The following is a 20223-nucleotide window of genomic DNA, read 5'->3' on the forward strand; positions in this document are numbered from 1 at the left end:
TCGTAGTTGCTAGACGTGATTGGCCAAGAAACAACAAATATGCACAGCTCATCAATTGAATATCCTTCTTGGGATTAGAAAAGTATTCTCACTGTACATACTTAGGAGCAGTCTTCCCACGAACCTGAACTGAGTTCAACTTGAGTATAATTTTCTTCAGTTGCGTTCAGTTTTAAACCCGCATCGCTACTGTACTCAGGTTCGGGTGTATACCGTGTACCGAGCGGTACATGTATATATATCGAAATCAACAAAAGTAGGTAGACATTAAAAAAGGGAGATCAAATTTCAATACATGTTAAATTTTCATAGAAAAATCTTTCTATATTCAATATTACCTTGCAGTCAGTCATATTACCCAACAATTAGTCAGTCTATTTCAACTTTTACCAACAAATATTGACATAATCTAACAGTTTTTCACTGTGAAATTCTGAAATAGATTTCAAATTAATAGTCGATTTACATAACTATGTTGAAATCGAAAAATAATTCAAAATTTGCACATATGCGGTCAAGAACAGTGTTCTTGGTTTTAACTTCAATCAGTTTTACGCATTATATCATTTTTAAAGCAAAGATATAAGGTGGACTTCAATTCCAAACTTGGATCATTCACATATCTGAATTTTTCTACTATTAATATAAATGTATTGTGTAATTATGTTCTATACTATTTATATGAAATAATTGGAGTAAAAGAAAAAATGTCAAGTTTCCAGAGACCGACTTTGAAGTAAATCCTGCAACGTGCTATTTTTTTAAATTTAACCATCTATAAATGTAATAATACATTAATAAATTATGTATGTTGAAGTCTACAAACTCATTATTTTTTGATAAAACTCAAATTTTACGATCATTTTGATACAGTTATCGAGGGGTGAGAATAGGGTTGAGAATCACTGTTTCAACAGCTTAGAATGTGTTTAGTGCAAGAAAATTAATTAATTATGAAAGTCCTTTTCGAACGATTTTGTTATCGACCTCTTGGCAGTCAGTAATGTCGATGGCGGTAATTGAAATAATCTTCATTTTTAATAAGTTTTAAATAAATATAAATATACAATATGATTGGAATCCAGTAACTTTTCCACGGCTAGATTCCATAAATTTCTAGCATTCACAATTTATCAAATCCTAAAAGAACCATTTGTTTTTTTTTGTAGATTTTTCTACACTTACATATATTATTAACAATTAACAAAACCTTATGCCTAACCATGTTTTACGTTTTCAATTTGAAAAATTAAATTACAAAATTGGTGTAATAATGTGTGCAATATAAAGTAGATATTGAAAAACATTAAAAACGAAAATATAATATAAATCCTTGCATAAATCTCAATAATATTTACTTGCTATTTGATTGACGGCATCACCAACTCCATCGAAAACATGTGTTGGCAGTCAAAAAGTTGCACCTAAACTGTTCGTATTTGCGATGACAAATGTTGCACCTCCCGTGTATACCGTTCGTAATAAACGAACATAAGTATGAAACACAACCCGTCAGCTGTACTGTACCCTTACCGTACCGAAGTTTGAACTTGGGTTTGAAAATGAACTCGAACGCAAGTTCGGGTTTGAGTACATCATCGTGCGTTGCGGTACGAACGGAAGAAGAGAGTTCAAAAAGAGTACGCGTACTCTTGTACCGAGCGGGTTTGATGTTCGTTGGGAAGACTGCTTAGGAGTTTCATTAATTCCAGACCAATAACGATGCCAGTCACGTCCTCACAGTCATTTAAGGATTTGAAGAGGAAAATTAGTTTGGCACTCATTGCTACAAGCTACCGAGGAATCATCTGCATCTCCGTGAGCGACACGGAATAGGTTGAGAAGGTAATTCATGGATAGGTTAGCGATAAAATATTTATTGAGAGCGAATTCATTCTTAAGACACGAAGGCGAAAACCGTGTACTAAATCAATACGACGCGGAATCAATATGCTTCGTTCAATCCCTGCAATATGCAGGGATTCCGCTAGGAAGTCCCTCAGAGATTCCGCTAAGAAGTCCCTCAGGGATTCCGCTGGGAAGTCCCACAGGGATTCCGCTGGGAAGTCCCTCAGAGATTCCGCTGAGAAGTCCCTCAAGGATTCCGCTGGGAAGTCCCTCAGGGATTCCGCTGGGAAGTCCCTCAGGGATTCCGCTAGGAAGTCCCTCAGGGATTCCGCTAGGAAGTCCCTCAGGGATTCCGCTAGGAAGTCCCTCAGGGATTCCGCTAGGAAGTCCCTCAGGGATTCCGCTAGGAAGTCCCTCAGGGATTCCGCTAGGAAGTCCCTCAGGGATTCCGCTAGGAAGTCCCTCAGGGATTCGGCTAAGAAGTCCCTCAGAGATTGCGCTTGGAAGTACCTCAAGGATTCCGCTGGGAAGTCCCTCAGGGATTCCGCTGGGAAGTCCCTCAGGGATTCCGCTAGGAAGTCCCTCAGGGATTCCGCTGGGAAGTCCCTCAGGGATTCCGCTGGGAAGTCCCTCAGGGATTCCGCTGGGAAGTCCCTCAGGGATTCCGCTGGGAAGTCCCTCAGGGATTCCGCTGGGAAGTCCCTCAGGGATTCCGCTGGGAAGTCCCTCAGGGATTCCGCTGGGAAGTCCCTCAGGGATTCCGCTGGGAAGTCCCTCAGAGATTCCGCTGGGAAGTCCCTCAGGAATTCCGCTGGGAAGTCCCTCAAGGATTCCGCTAGGAAGTCCCTCGGGGATTCCGCTATAAAGTTCCTCAGGGATTCCGGCAGGAAGTCCCTCAGGGATTCCGGTAGGAAGTCCCTCAGGGATTCCGCTGGGAAGTCCCACAGGGATTCCGCTGGGAAGTCCCTCAGAGATTCCGCTGAGAAGTCCCTCAAGGATTCCGCTGGGAAGTCCCTCAGGGACTCCGCTGGGAAGTCCCTCAGGGATTTTTTCAAATCTGTCAGGGATTTTTTCAAGAAGTCCGTCGATGATTCTTCCAGAAAGTCCGTCGGAGATTCATCAAAAAGTCTGTCGGGGATTCAACCAGGAAGTTCGTTAGGACTTTCCCCGTAGTTACGTCAGGGATTCCTCCGAGGAGTCCCTAAGGTATTCTACTGGGAAGTTCCAGATAAATTAACCCGGGAAGTTCTTCCGTGATTTCTCCCGGAAGTCTATTAGAGATTGCTCAAGGGAGTTTGTCAGGAAGTTCCGTTAGAAAGTCAGTCAGGGATTCCCATGGAAAATTCTTTAAAGGTTGTTTGAGAGTGAGACGAAGGGATTTTATAACTCATGTTACATAATTGCTCAGCCCCATATCACCCGAACATCCCCACAGAGAGGCAAACACTCTCACCTAAAATCAGCTTGAATCATTAAATTAATCGATACTTGAGAGTAATAGGCAAGCTCAAACCAGTGAGCAGGAAGCCACGATAGGGTCCAAACACATTAAGGACAAGCGCATTTAAATGTCCATTGGTCTGTTTTAATTGTTAAATAACTGTAATAAATGTAAATAGTTCTGAATAAATGATTGTAGTGTTAATGTAAATCATGTTGTTGTGAACCTAAATATACTATGTGGAAAGCGTAAATCTTGTGTTAATTGTGAAGAAGTAAGAACATTCTAAGAGACAAGAAAGGAGCAAAGGGAAATGGCCATGCAGGGAAATCAGTTCGTTTGGTATTTTTCCTAAGACATGTTGGGCCTAGAACAACGATCACTGTCGAAGGTATTAGGCCAAGGCCCCAACATAATGGTCCTTCGAACCGGATGATACTACCGGAAAACCTGTGGAAATTCGAACATTAATGTGCCAGTGAAAGTGCTCTAAGCCCCTCCAACAGACAATATACAAATCCCGCCATAGTGAAGTGTCCCAAAAATGGAAAATCGCCATACTATAGTGTTTTGAATGGGATCAGTGGCCATCGAAAAGCTGCTGAATAGATCCTTTGGCCATTCTGCGATCTTGTGTCGGGATCAAAACGCCATCACACGCATTAATCGAATAATATTCGCCATCCATCGCTCGCATATAAAATTGAGCTAATTGTATTGTGATTGCACCGCATCGACTTCAACAGCTGATCGACGAATCGTTATTAGCAACAGATGGGAAGAATAGGAGATAAACAGAACGACGACCGCCAGTGCTGATTGTCTGCTGCAGCTGCCGTTGTATCATAGCACAGTGGAGCGCGTGGGAATTAAATGTGGATTTAATTCGAAAGTTTCGACAAGAATTGTGGAATAACCTTAGCGTTGTTCTACTACCGTCAGGTATGTAAGAACCGGTATATGTCTTGCCGAAGCTATTTCTTGACTCACACTAACGCCAAACCTTCGATTCTGTGGAATTTGTTGCTGCTTCGAGTGTCATCGGAGATTTTCTGGATCGCGAAGGATTTTGGATGGTTTCTTACACACGCAAGGTACTGTAAGGATTCAGTGCAGCTACGACGGGACGACAACTATCTTTCGAGACGAACGACACTACGGGAGCTTCTAGGCTAGGGCATCACGGAAAGGCTTTTCCGGCCAGGTAAATTCATCTTAATAGTATATGCCCAGCCGAAGCTGGATATTCGATACTGCACGCCTAAATATATTTCAACTTTGATGCTATTTGGACTGTTACGAGTTGAATGACGGACGGTTTTTTGGAAGGATTTGCGTTGATTTTGAACCGAATCTAATTCGTTCAGCGCCATCTTTAGTTCTCCAGGTGAGACTAAGTATATGTCCTGCCGAAGCAGGCATTTTTGAAACTTCATTGGTTATTCTTTCTCCGCTGCACTCGATTGGATGAACTGAGACGATTCCCGCTAAATTATCTACTGGTTAGCGGCGTTTAAGCATAATTTGGATTATTTTTGAACTCGGCTACTGGTACCTGCTGTTGTTTCATAGGCATTCGTCCGAATATTGGAGGTGTTCTCAATCGGAGAATTTGCTGTTTTGGCTTCGGCTGCCCCGCTGTTACTTCTCATAGGTGAGCTGAACAGTATATGTCCTGCCGAAGCGGACAATATTGAGTACTACATCTCCTTTTCTATCGATTTTGGATTTGCCGACGGTTCTACGACTCTGCGAGTGGAGTAACCCATCTGACTAACGACATTGTTCGAGTTTCCGTGGAGCGACGACAGCAACATGAAGCCCGTTACCAGGAACGCAGATTCCCTGAAGAGTTTGACGACGAGGCTGAAGGGGTTAAAATTATCTTTAAGTAACATTAGCCAGTACGTTAAGAACTTTAAGGAGGGTACCCTGTCGCTCAAATCAATGTTCGTCTCGAGAAGTTAGATGTATTGTGGGTTCAGATAAGTGAGGCAATCTGGGAAATACAAGCGCACGAGGACTTCACGGAGCCTGAAGGTTTGCAGAGGGAGCAGTTGGAGATGGAGAACCGCTACTACGATGCGAAATCATTTCTGGCGGAGAAAGTGGGAGAGGTTCAGCATAATTCCGTCCAGAACCAGTCGACTCGTTCTGGAGATGTCACTCTACGTGGTGGTATGGACCACGTTCGCTTACCTCAAATTCAACTGCAGAGTTTCGACGGGAACATCGACGACTGGCTCAGCTTCAGGGATCTCTACACGTCTCTGATTCACGAGAAGCCAGACCTACCCGATGTGGAGAAATTCCACTACCTCAAGGGGTGCTTAGCAGGCGAAGCTAAGGCACTAGTAGATCCGCTGAAGATCACCAGGGACAACTACCAGGTTGCTTGGCAGTCGTTGCTAAAACGCTACAACAACAGCAAGCTTTTACGGAAGAAGCAAGTGCAGGCTCTTTTCAAGCTGCCGTCCCTCATCACGGAGTCAATCGCGGATCTCCACAGGCTGGTCGATGGGTTCGATCGTGTAATTCTGACCCTGGATCAGATCATCCAACCAGCCGAATACAAAGATCTGTTGCTGGTCGAACATCTAAGCGCTCGTCTCGACCCAAGCACACGACGAGGATGGGAGGAGCACTCGTCGACGAAGGAGCAGGACACCATAAAGGACTTGCTGGAGTTTCTGCAGCGCAGAATCCAAGTTCTCGAAGCTTTACCAACGAAGGTGGAGTCGAAAGTCTTCGAGCAGTCGCCACAACGCAGAAGAAGGCCATATTCACCGAAGGTCAGCAACAACGCCGTACAGTCGTATAACGCGAAGTGTCCATCCTGTGCGGAGATCCACGGACTTCACACGTGTCCATCGTTTCTAAGGATGTCGCTGTCTAGTCGGGAGTCGTTCTTGCGCGAAGCATCCCTTTGCCGCAATTGCCTCAAACGTGGTCACATAGCTCGGGAGTGCACGTCGAAGTTCTCCTGTTGGCATTGTAAAGGTCGACACCATTCCTTGCTGTGTTTCAAGGGAGGAGAACGCAGGGGTAGCCAAGGATCCTCCAGGAGATCGACTTCAGGAGGAAGTCCGGAACAGGATTGCACAAGTGCAAATTCCAGGGCAGCGGACGCATTAGCGGTCGAATGTGTGTTTCATACCGAGCTCTCTTAGCTACAGCTGTCGTAGTAATAGAGGACGACGTGGGTCGTCGATATCCAGCAAGAGCACTTCTGGATTCAGGGTCAGAGTGTAACTTTATCTCTGCTAATCTATGCCAGGCGATGAACGTTTCGGTACAGAAAGTCAACATCTCGATTCAGGGCATCGGCCAGTCTGGAATAAAAGCATCGCAAAAGATAAAAGCTGTCGTCAAATCTCGCGCTTCACCGTATGCTAGATCGATGGACTTCCTCGTTCTACTGAAGGTCACAGCACACCTGCCAACCTCCACCGTTCAGGCAATACTCGAGGAAATCGAGCTGGCGGATCCGGAATTCTTCCGGAGGATCGACTTGGTGTTGGGAATCCAAGATTTCTTCAGCTTCTTCCCGTCAGGAAGTGAAATCCCGTTAGGCAAGAATCTACCTGTGCTGACGGAGTCCGTTTTTGGATGGATAGTGACAGGCGAAGTCAAATCAACTACTCAGGCGATATGGCGATATCGCACGGTCTGAAGGATCCAATGGTATCCCTCCCAGAGAAAGCTGAAGTGTTGGTGGACATCGGAGAATCAAAAGACATCACAGTGAGGACGCAACAATCAGTAGAGCGAAACTGGAACAGCAAACGTGATCGAAGAGATCGTTATCAGCGGAGTGGACAACGTCGAAGCTTCGGTCGAGTCGAGACGACAGATCGACGCAATGGTGGTCAGCGAAGGATGTGCCCTACTTTCAACCGTCCGGAAGCAGTCGAAGGACTTCTGAACGAAGGCTTGGGGAATGTGAATGGTATTGATAGAGATAACACAAGGAGGTTCTCACGAAACGATATGCTTCATAAAGAAGCTTAGTCTGTCCGAAGCGAGGAAGGAATAACGAAGATCTCCATTGAACGCAACTAGTGCTTGCAGAACTACAGGGGATGGACAAAATAATTAGGATAGGCAAATTTTGGGTAACCCGCTATCCGAAATGGTGGGTGAGAAAATACGAAAGCCCATTAGCACTATCGACTATCGGAATGAAGGGACGTTTTCAGTGCAGCTCTTAAGCTCAAAATCACGGGTGGTACTGCATAGGGTGCAACAGAGTGTGCCACTTGCCTTTAAAATGTAGAAATCAAAGTTTGGGGTTCGTCAGAAGATTCCGTCCAGTGCATCGAGGGAGTTTTCTTGGTTCTTTCTTTTCAGAAGTTTCCTGGCAACTTCAGGGTGGGTGAGGATGTCTGTGACTAACCCATTGAATTTAACCACTGACGGTAGCATCACTCAACATGCTATCACTGTACAACTGAAGTGAACGGAGTGCGATACCAGTCGTATCTACTGTGGCTGCACTTTACCGGTTCGCTCTATCGCATCTCTCGCATCGTCAACCTTACCAACCGAACGAATGATCGTTGTAGGGCGGACGATTGATCGGCAGCAGCAGCAGCAGCGAATGCTGCATAAAATTAGTTCAAAACAAACCTTCGCCGTACGCACATCGAGGGGCGAACCCTCGATCGAATAATTGTTTCGTGTTTAGACTTAATTAGTAATAAATGTAGTGTTGTAAATAAAGTTGTTTCGTTGATTAGTGTAAAATAAATGTTATAGTTGTTCGACGTAAAAATAAACTGTGTAGTGAATGTAAAAGTATTGGCGTTTTGTGTGACTGATGGTCATTTTGGATGACAAAAAGCCCCCCTAAGAGAAAGTGTTTTGGATTGGGAGTTCACTGGTGTTGTAGTGGGTGGAAAAACATAGTTCTCGGTCGGGAAGGAACCCGACAAAGGTTCTTCCAGGAAGTCTGGTTTTGAACTACTTCGGGTAGTCCATCAGGGATTTTTCAGGTAGTCCGTTTGGGATCTTCTACGAAAAGTCGGTCAACTATTTCTCTAGGAGATTATCAGTTCCGAAAAGTCTGTGTAGTGAAGATAACAGAAATTTCTTCATGAGGTCTCTCCAACATTTTTAAAGACAGTTTGTTGGAGTTTGTCATTAAGTCATTAAGAAGTCCGTCATAGGTTTAATAAGAAAGTTGGTTGTCCATACAGTCTGACATGAATTTTCCTGTAAATTTGTTTGTGGCTTGTTATTCGAGAAGATGATGTGAAATTTCTTTTGAATATCCAACAGAAATAGTTTGAAATAGGTTAAGGAAGAAATGAAATCAGGTTAACAATGATGGGCTTCGTGGCCGTGCTGTTAGCGACGTCCATCGTTTAGACACATGTGCTAGGAAGTGTGGGTTCAATTCCCGCCCCAGTAAGGAGTAAACTTTTGTGTGATCCAAAAATTCTCCACTGGTCCACTGGGTGTTACATGTGTCCTGTCTGTTATCTAATGCTATCTGTTAAGTATTCAATCTGTACGACCTCTGGTCGAAGACGGTGTTCCTATCTTTTTCCTGTCTTTTTTCAAAAAGTTTCAAAGCGCTTCCTCCCAAGCGTTCGTCAGGGAAGATACCACAGAATTCGGTAGAAGCATTTTAAGGATTTCATCCAATATAAAAATCCCTTTAGGGAATCAGCCATAATTTCTATGGTTTCTCATATATTCCTCTAGAACAAGCCGAAAGTCACGAAATACGATTCCTCGCTACGTAAAGCATGCACAAAATCTGTTCGTAGTTTGCTGACTACACGCACTTCAACATATTCACCCATAACAGAGGAAGGACAATATTATTAAATTAAGAATATATTAAAAGCTCTTTTTGTTTTGCAAATTTAACTAGAACTTTAAATATAAATAACCTCTAGCGACAAAGTCTATTTTTTAAATCATTTAATTATAGTAATTAAAAAACATTATGAGCTCTATTTTTTATTATTCACACTGTGTGAGGCTTGTAGAAAAGATCTCGATTGTTTCAAGTATCTAACTATCAGTAACCCACCAGACCTGTTCTAGAGGTCTTCTCAACATTTCTACAGAAAGTTTGTTGGACTTCACTTCAGAAAGTGCGTCAAAGATTTCATAAAATTGTGATTTTTCTAGAAGTCCGTTCGTTTTCCCTCTTATTAATTAGACGAAATTTGTATACAGACAGTCTGACATTGTTGCTTAGCTTGTAAATTCGACTGTGACTTGTGAAACTTATTTGGAACATTCGCATGGAATACTCTGAAATAGGTCCAGAACTTTCACTTTAAATTTAACCTAAAGCAAGGAGAAGGATAATATTAAAAACCACTTTTTGTTTTGTCAACTCAACCAGAACTTCAATGTAAAAATGACCACGATTGTTCTATGTTTCACAACTGCAGTAAATGTTGCCAACACGTCACTCAATCGTTCTCAGTGAAAACCATAAAGGTTTTTGATTTATTATTAACACCGTAATCGGATGCCGATAACTTCAACCTAAACCCATTTATTCCGATGAAGCTGAAAACTAGAATAACAAGCAAAACCACTCACCGATCCCGTCGCTCCGGCCGGCGGCCACCGTACTCGTACGGCGGCGAGGCGGGTCGCCCCTGGCGGTCCATCCAGGAGCAGGTTTGCCGGTTCGGGGGCGGTGGGTATACCCCCACCGGAGCGCCGCCACCAACCACCGATCCAGCTGGGACGCCAGCGAGACCGGCGCCGCCCAGCGGATCGGCCACGGCGGCCGCCAGCCGACTGGTGCTCCCAACCACGCTCGGAGGTGGCCCGAACCCATGCAGCGGCGCCGTCGAGTTGATCATGGACGCCCCGGCGGACGGGGGCGCTCGCACCGTCATGCTGATCTGCCGCGACGATTTCAGGATCTGCACACACCTCTACAGTTTAGGGGTGAGAAGAAAAACGAAAAAGCAAACGTGGCAATAGAAGAGAGAAGAGCCTTCTAAATACGAGGGGACAGCTTAGCACAGTTGCCGTGTGGGTTTTGTTTGTAGCTATCCTAAGTTTAGGGCTAGGGTAAAGAATAAGGAAAATCACTAATATAGAAAAGGAAAGGAAAAATGTGTGAAAAATGCTGAAATAAGAGCAAGCGGCTAAAACATTGATACGACACAAAATGGGAGGTAATGCAATGGTTTCCTTCTTTTTGCATAAGATGGACATCAACTATCAAAGGAATAGGTGGGGGTAAGACAAGCAACTTAGCATTTTACAAGCACTAGTTCGGGGTCGATAAATCACCGACCCGGAGGCGGTGGGCGCCCTACGGGAAGTAAACGTCGGAACAGGAATAATCCATTTATTTCGAACAATTACGCTTTAAATTAATGATTTCGTGTGTGTTACTTCTACGTGAAGTTAAACGATTTACAATGATATGGAAATGCTAATATCATCTTCCAAACTTGGACGTACATGTTCATGATAGCATTAGAGGCGAAAGTATAGAATTGATAGTTCCGTTAGGATACGGCAGGCATGAAGAATGTTTTATAGAAGTCGATTTGAAAGCGAGCGGAGGGCAATATTTGTGATGGCACATATCGCACGACCTTCCTTCTGCCAAGCTCCCGTATGAAGGGGGAGGGAAGAATATCAGTGTGGAAGCTGATATATCTCCACTGGCGCTTTGCTATATTTTGATGCAGTAGCCGCGCAAGACAGTTGGGAATTCAATGAGCGTCAGACATATGGATAATTAGGATACGGTGCGGCGGATAAGAATGGAAGAAAAATGCCTACTTGTTGCTTCTTTCCCTACTCTTGCCAAATCCAGTGTTTTTTATAGCAGGGCATTCGATAGAGGGAAGCAAAAGAAATCTTATTCATTCAGGAATATCAGGAGCTAAATAAGTGAAGAGACTTTTTTCCTGCTTCTTTTTTGGCATCGCGTCCTATAACTGAGACATGCCCTGAAGATTCAGAGTATCCAACGCATTACAGCTCAGTACTAACTATGCACTGTGTCATAGTCATTTTTGGTCTCGTATTTCATGATGGCAACAAGAATAGTTTTATGCTCCGAAAAGTCTCATTTCTCATCAAACATTTTTAAGCTCCAACCAGGATTTAAGTCCAGACACTTTCAGCATGGTGTGCCTTGAACCTGGTGGTCTATCTGCTAAGCCAGTTTTTTATTCTTTTTTACTAAAATTTGATGTTATACTTATACTAAAAGCTCCAGCTATCGACCATTACACCTTACGTAATAAGACAATTTCAATAATTTTACCAGAGACAGAGACTAAACGTTAAATAATTACAATGTTATGAAAATGCTAATATCATCTTCCAAACTAAGACGTACATGCTCATGATAGAATAAGAAATTTTAATGATTAAAAAGTCTTCAGAATTGAAATATCCACAGGCTATTTATTTCTAGTATTTTTTGGAAAATTTTCTTCTCGAGGATCCTCTTTCATGGATCGGTTTTGTATGCCCTGTTTAAGGCCCGTTGGTCAAGTCAAAACTCAGTGCAGCTCGGAGGTTCAAAAATGCTTTAGAAATAAAGCAGGGCGATTTTTCGTCTTTAAATGTGCTATTCGCTTCCTGGATGATCGATTCGAAGCTTGATAATCAGTTGGCCACATTTAAGTCTGAGTTTTGAGATCAATTTCCAGTTCACCACTTTGTCATGATTTTTGTGCACCGGAGAGGTGCCTGGCAGAAAGTGAGGAGAGCAGAAGCGGAGTGCTAGGTTATAAGGAACCGGCCCTGAGTCCAACCTCAATGTCTTTTGAAAATTAGGGCTAACATTTGTACTACTACACTCGGCACAAAGCAGTACCAAAATAGTGGCAAATAAATCATTACGGGGTTGGAACACCGACCCGCTACCGACGACTTGACACAAGCCTTTAGGCTCTCTGGTAGGTACCGCCTTTCGGCATTGCCTCGGGTAGAAGTCCACGCGACTACGTGCTTCCTCATAACCCACTAGTTATGGATGCTGCTAAGTAATGCTGAAAATGCACGTAATCTGATTTGCTGCAGTCAAAACCGCATTTCATATCTTGACTTCATAACACATCCTACGGGTAATATTATCTAGAATAATGTCCAACCCGCAAACGTCGAGCATCCGATGATACGAGGACATACAAACAATAGGTGCTCGGCAGTTCTATCCATCCCTGAACGTTCAGGGGAGACTGTAGATCCCGTTAAATCTGTGTAGGTACCAAGCAGCTATGGACTATCAGGATTGAGTCAGATGGAAACACTATACCTACGTCTTTCCGTCAAAACTATACGAATGACTAGACCAATGGGTACCATGTTCATGATAACACAGGCTGGGCCCGGCGACATCAAGAGATGAGATGAATGCATGCATTAGATAATAAGCTGATAAATTTAGTAAAAAAAACTCAAAGGTACAGCCCAATTGGGTTGTATGCAAAGATGACGTTGAACTACGTAGCTGTATGTAATGTACAGGGTTTCGACTTTTCTGTTCGATGAGACCAAAGCAAACGTTTTTCAAGCCCAGGGTGAATCTGTTTTCGTTGTTCCTCCTTTGCTCCTGAGATTGAGTGAGCATTATGAACCCTGGTGATGTATATATATTTTAGTCATTTGAATATTTGAAAACGATAATAAAAATGAAATTTTCAAATGATCGTGGATGAACAATACTCTCAAGCGATCACATATAAAAATTATCAAACTCGCTAGAGAGTAAGAACCGTCCAATAATTGTATCTCGATTCAAAGCATTGGTAAATGCTACTTTTAAACTTATTTCCTACATAACACCAAAACACAATGTTCAAACATCCGATTGAGCTTCATTGGTGACATTAAATTGGTCCCTTTCCTTGTCATAAGACGAGTTTGTACAATCCCATTGAATTCCACCACTTAATTGTATCTTGACAGATACGTATTTCGACCTCAACAGTCTTAAGCCCCAGTACCTCATTACAGAAAAGCCCATCGTGAAAGCTGGACTGTCAACGGCGTTTGGTGGTCATCATATTGAGGAAGTCAGAGTAGACGCGACAAAGAAGTTTGACAGTTTAAATATTGATGATAATAATTTTTCCTTCACGTGAGTTGTTTCGGACTTTGCGTTTACTCTGGCAGACACCTAGGAAGCAACAAAAACGAGCCGAAGAAAGTTTCCCAGATCGCATCCACTTCTGCAGCGAAGAAGATTCCGAGCGCCTCTAATGGCATCAATAGACGTAGGGGAGATGCGGTCAATATGCGCCCCCTAAGCTAATCTCTTAATTTAATGGTGATTTCATCTGAAATAGTGTAATTTCGAAGTGTTTATCAATTATCTAGCATATCAGTCATTATATGGTTCAACAATTTTTAAGAAAAACCAACAATATTACAAGAAAATGATTTTATTCCAAAATGCTGCATTTTCATTTAAAATGAACGACGCTGGGCAATATGCGCCACCCAAAAATGATAATCAAAATATTCCAATATTTTTCACTGAAATAGTCACACTCTTTTACAAAAGAATAGTGTCAGTCTTGTGCTTCAAGGTAGTCTATATTTTAGACTAATAAAATAAAGGAGAAAATATTGTTTGTATGTGAAGAAAAAGCATTGTTGACGTAAACACCGAAATTGCATCGAACAGAGCCAAAAAAACATTTTATTTTTAAAAATTTAAACACAGTTTTTTTGACAAAGTTTTTTTGTGTAACGGCTTGCAAATGTTTTTTGGCTTCAGCCGCTCACGATTTTGAGACAAAATTTGGGTTAATAACCATAAAAACGTGGTGGCGCATTTTACCCAACCGGCGCATTTCATACGTATCTCCCCTAAGCAAGAAGCTGCCGTCAAACGCCCCAGGCTTTCGAGAAAAATGTTTGGGGTTGTAGGGGAGGGACATTCAATATGTGCCCCCTAAGCAAATCTTCGAATTTAACGATGATAATTGTCAAAATTATGTACTTCCAATGTGTTAACCACTAATTTAACTTACCATCTATAATACGGAATAAAAATTTTGGACGAAAAACTAATTATATTCCGAGAAAATAATTTTATTTTGAAGCACTGCATTTTCGTGCAAATTCAAACCATGCGGGTTGAAACGCGTCACCCCGAGGCCAAAACGCGCCAGCCTAAAAATGTAAACAAACAGCAGTGAACTGACAGAAGAATCAAGTATCAATTTATGAAAAGTCCTATTCTCGTTTCCACTGCAATGAAAGCTTATGAAACGTTAATTATTTTTTTTGCTAAATTTACGTGTAACTAGTTGACAAGATATGTTTATTCTTTAACTTATTTGGTGGGCGCATGTAATCTTGTGCATTACGGAGCCAAATCACGATTTTCTGTTCACGGTACATGTATCACGCTTCCATGAAATTCCTGGAGTGAAATCTTAAGGTCTACATGAGTAACCAACGATCTATCGTCTATTGGAGCATAAAAAATCGATCGGACTGTTTTAAACATGGTACGTGCCCTTTATGACACATAGAATAGAATGCGTACCCAGCATAGGTTCTAGGTCGTACAAGAAATCCATGGAATAGGCCTTTGGGCCGATAGCAAACGGAACCAAAGATTACTTGGGTTGATTCAAATATGGTACATGCCCTTTGTGATGCATAGAATAGAACGCGTTCCAAGCAAAGGTTATTGGTCGTCCAAGAAATTCCTGGAATAAGCCATTAGGTCAAAATGCGTAAGCAAAGGTTACTTGGATTTAGAGGTGTGCGCCGCCTAATTTAAATTGAATTTTTGAATAGAAAAGAGACTGAAAGTTGTTAGGCCGAATCGCTTAACCGAAAAGATTTATTGGTAGAAGCCTACCCGAGCAAAGCTTAAGAGCAAATCGATAACTTTTTTTTAATGTTGTGAAATCATCGATTATGTTTACTTAATTTGATATATTTTTGGTCGTTTTAACGGTTAAAATAATAAAACGTTCAGCAGAATCAGCTTACCGTGACATCAAATCAAAAACTATTCTGCTGTCGATGAGAGGAAATCGAAAACTAAATTTTATATTGGTTTCCGATAGCAAAATAAGTACACAGTTTGATGTCATATCATTCAATTTAGTAATCTACAGCAACATGAGATCAAAATATATAATCAATCGTGATGATTTATACATATTTGAAAACAAATTGTAAATCATTTTGTTGTCGAAATTAAAATATTCTATATGCTCTCATTATGTTTTCAGACTTTGATAGGATATGTAGCCTACAGATATTTGGCCGAGAATCTCATTTGGTCGAACAGTTCCTTTGGCTAAAAAATCGTGAACTTGTCCTTCGGCTGAAATAGTCGTTTGGTAGAAAGGGCAATTTGGTCAAAATGGACATTCGGTTGAAAGTGTCGTTCGGCTGAATTGGTCATTTAGGATATTTTCACGACAATAACGGGAGAATCTTTTGAATTTCGCCTCAAAAAATGAATGAACTTCCCCAGAAATTCTTCAAGTTTTTCCAGATTATTCATTTGAAAATTATTTTCAGATTTTCCACGGGAACTACTTTCACGTTTCGAGAACTCTTTGGAATTACCAAGGGAAATTTTTTGGGATTTACATGAGAATCTCTACAGAGTTTTTACGGGAAGTTGTTCCAAATTTCTACAGGAAAATATTCGGAAAGTTCCTATTGAGTCTCTGTTAAGTATTCTTTAAAATTCACACAGAAAATTTTGACTAGTGAAAGAGATGCTTTAACGTTGACTTCCCCAATCTAAATTAATCAAGCCGGTTAGTTTTTTATCCTTTATTAGAGTGATTTTTTTTTCGCAGGGAGAAGTTCATCATTAAACAACTAGTTTGGCATAGCCAACTTTAAACATCGGAAAAATGCTTGGAATTTTTGAAGATTGTTTCTGGTTTCTTCAGAAAATTCTTTCTACTTTCGATTAAAAATTCTTGGTTTCATTCCATTCCAATAAGACCGAAAGTGACAGACGGCCGAGCTGGTAATTTGGCCGAAAAAGCCGTTTGCCCTAACAGGTCGTCTGGCCGAAACCATCGTTGCCCAAAAATGCCATTTAGCAGGAATAGTTTTTTGACAGAATGGGACATTTGGCCAAAAATGTCGTTTGGCCGAACGGGGTCACACAGCCAAATTTCAATGACTGAACCTCGTACTGAACGGGTAATATGGTCAGAAATGACCACTTGTTTGTGAAATGGTCTTTTGACAATTGACCATTGAACACAATTTCGTGGCCTCTCTATTTTTAGATCAACACACTTAACTTATTTTACAGTATTCGGTATATTTAACCGAAATCTCAACAGCAGATCTGTTCGGTAATTATTTTACAGATTGTTTGTAATTTTTTCCATTGTTCAACTGTCAAAATCGCCGAAAATCAGTAAAATTATCTACCGAACAGTTCTGCTGTTGAGATTTCGGTAAAATTTTACCGAATTCGGCGATTTATTCTAAGTGTGAATACTAGACTTTAGGCCAAAAGATATCTAGCCAGGTACCATTTAGCAAAACGGAGACTGTTATCAGATAAAAACTGGTTTGACCGAAAATGTAGTTTGAGCGAAAGCGATGTACAGCCAAAAGTAAAATTTGGACGGTTGTTTACCAATGATAAAAAAAGTTGTTTACCATTTATTTACCATTTTTATCATTTAGCTGAAAATGCCGTTCGGGTGAAAAAGTCGTTTGACCGAATATACATCATTTGACCAAAAATGCTATTTGGTAAAAAATGGCATTTGGCAGAAAGAGTCGTTTGGCCCTTAAAAGTCCTTTCTGACACCTTCTTTGAAAAGTGTCGTTCGGCTGAATTGGTCATTTTGCCAAAGAATACGTTTATCCGAATTGGTCATTTGACAGAAAATGCTGGTCGGCCAGAAAGGTTGTTTTGCGGAAAGGACATTTTCTGGCCAAATAACCATTCCTACCATACACCATTTTCGGTCAAATGATCTATTTGGTAAAAAGATTTTTTCGGTCAAATTACCAGTTCGGCTGAATGTCCATTTCGGCTGTATGTCGTTTTCGGTAAAAAATACATTTTTAGTCGGACCATTTTTGACCTGATAACAGTTTCGGATAAACGTTCAATTCTGCATAATGGGGTTTTGTTAGAAGGCTTTTGGCTTAAATGTTAGTATCGACTTAAAAGTAGAGAGGTTACGAAATTTCGTTCAACAGTCTTTTCAACGTAAATGTTATTAGGCCACACGGATGGATATTATGGACTAAATTACCCATTCAGTTATTGACATTTGGCCGTAAGACTTGTTGGCCTAAACGATATTTTCGGACAAGTGACCTATTCTGTAAAACAACCATATTGGCCAATCGGGTTTTGGGTTGATGACCTATTCGGCGAAACGACCTTTTCGGCCCAATTTCCAGTTCGGACATACGGCTATCGGCCAATGGAATTTCCCAAGAATTTCTTACGGACAATACACTAGTCGTTCGATAACTGTAACATGACGCATTCTAGACGTCAAACAATTGTCAGACGTCGTCAAAAAAGAAGGGCATCTGATTGTTCACCGGTATGCAGTGATCATCGACTTTGAGATAGTTTTGAAGCTTAGCTGTTCGATAACTGCAAAACTGATGTAACTTTCGAAATGCAGTTTAAAGCATTGCAGTTGAATGACTTGCAGTTGTCGAACGTCTACTGTACAAAGAATTTCCCGTAGAATTCCAAGAATTTCCAACAATTTTTAGTTGAATCGTTTTGAACAATCCTCCGCGGAAATTCGAAAGAAGTTTCCATTAAGCTTACGGAGAATGCATTAAGGATCTGGCTTTCTCAGTCTATGGGCCAGATCCTTAAGGTCACTCCTGACAGAGTCCAAGTTTTTAAGTAGTCGCGTTTTCGGGGGCACACCACTCGATACGGAAGCAACGCACAACTGTCATTTTTATTTTTTCACGCATGCTGCGACGCAGCAAAGCTGAATCAACAAAAATGACAGTTGTCAGCCGCGAGCACTTTGAAACTTGGATTCTGTCAGGAGTGACCTTAATGCAACAATTTTTCCAGTCGTTAATTAATAACACTTACGGAGAATTTCTCCTGAACATTCCAGAGAATTTTTCTCGAAAACTCTTTAGAGTCTCCCGCGGAAATTCTTAACAATTGACTGTTTTTTCGATGGCCATGCCAAACAAGCCGTCTTTATTATTCTAGATTGAGAAAGCCAACGGTAAAACACCCATTCAACCAGCCGCACTCTACTACAATTATGAATAATGTTCTGTACACATTTGGAAGAATACACAATAGAAACTCAACAAGACCTTTTCATAAATTTCCGAAGTTTTTCCTGTAGAAGTTAAGAACCTTTTTTTTTTGTAAAAATTCCGAAGTTTCTCATGTAAATTGCGACAAATTTTCTGCTGAAATTCCACACAATTTTATTTGGGAATTCAAAAAAGCTTCTCTTGGTAATTCCAAAGACTCCTCTAAACTTCAAACAATCCGAAAATATTTTCCAAATTTTGGTTTTCTTCTAGATTTTTCTGGAAAAGTTCATTAGATTTTTCATGCGAAAATAAAAAGAAATCTTCTTTTAATGTCTTTAAAATATGCTGAAAAATGAAAAAAAAATCTTAGAAAAACGTAATGAAAAAAATCGCCACGCCGATTGACGCCGCCGCCGCCGCCGAGTAAAATGGCTTTCGGCGTGACGCCGAAAACGCCGCCGCCGCCGGCCAAAATTCTGACAAACGCCGCCGCCGGCGAATATCGGACCGGCGCACACCTCTACTTGGATTGTTTCGAATATGGCACCTACTCTTTGTGATGCATAGAATATAATGTGCTCACAATATGCGTTCTTGGCCATCCAAGAAATCCGTGAAATCAAGCCTTTTGATCTGCATGTGTAACCATAGAACAATTGGATTGATTCAAATATGCTACATGCCCTTTGTGATGCATAGAATAAACCGCGTTCCAAGAATAGATTCTTGGTTGTCCAAGAAATTCTTGGAATAAGCTCTTAGATCTACATGCGTAACTATAGATCAAATAAATTGTTCCAAAATTTGCACATGCCCTTTATAGAACATAGAATAGAACGCGTTCCCAGCATAGGTTTTTGATCGATCGAGAAATCCCTGGAAAAAGGTCTTAAGTCTACATGCGTAACCAAATGTTACTTGGGTTGTTTCAAATATGGAGCATGCCCTTTGTGATGCATAGAATAGAATGTGCTCACATAATATGTTCTTGGCTGTCCAAGAAATCCCTGAAATAAAGCCTTAAGATCTATATGCGTAATCATAGAACAATTGGATTGTTTTAAATATGGTACATGCCCTTTGTGATGCATAGAATAGAACGCGTTCCAAGCATAGGTTCTTGGTCATCCAAGAAATTCCTGGAATAAGCCCTTAGGTCTACATGCGTAAGCAAAGGTTACTTGGTTTGTTTCAAATATGGCACCTGCCCTTTGTGATGCACAGAATATAATGTGCTCACAGTATGGGTTCTTGGCCATCCAAGAAATCCCTGGAATCAGGCCTTTCGATCTACATGTGTAACCATAGATCAATTGGATTGATTCAAATATGCTACATGCCCTTTGTGATGCATAGAATAGACCGCGTTCCAAGCATAGGTTCTTGGTCGTCCAAGAAATTCCTGGAATAAGGCCTTAAATCTACATTCGTAACCAAAGGTTACTTGGATTGTTTCAAATATGGAGCATGCCCTTTGTGATCCATAGAATAGAATGTGTCCAAAGTATGAATTCTTGGTTGTCCAAAAAATCCCTGGAATAAGGCGTTTAGATCTACATAAGTAACCATAGAGCAATTGGATTATTTCAAATATGATACATGCCCTGTGCCTATGCACCACAAAGGGCAATTCTCTTTTGTTTTGTAGTAGATCTTAAGGCCTTGCTCTAGGTATGTATTGGATAACCGACAACCTATGCCGTAGATAC

At 41.2% G+C, this 20223-nt stretch overlaps 1 protein-coding gene across 1 annotated transcript in view; it reads right to left on the bottom strand.

Annotated features, from left to right (window-relative positions):
* Nucleotides 1–20223, bottom strand: part of LOC134226061 (whirlin) — a 596096-nt gene that overhangs the window by 289058 nt on the left and 286815 nt on the right. The window contains exon 7 of the mRNA XM_062706580.1: nucleotides 9857–10200. Within this exon, the coding sequence (XP_062562564.1) occupies nucleotides 9857–10200 (344 nt within the window). The remainder of the gene's footprint in view (nucleotides 1–9856; nucleotides 10201–20223) is intronic.

The sequence above is a fragment of the Armigeres subalbatus genome, chromosome 3 (assembly GCF_024139115.2).
Source record: "Armigeres subalbatus isolate Guangzhou_Male chromosome 3, GZ_Asu_2, whole genome shotgun sequence".
Classification (NCBI taxonomy): domain Eukaryota; kingdom Metazoa; phylum Arthropoda; class Insecta; order Diptera; family Culicidae; genus Armigeres; species Armigeres subalbatus.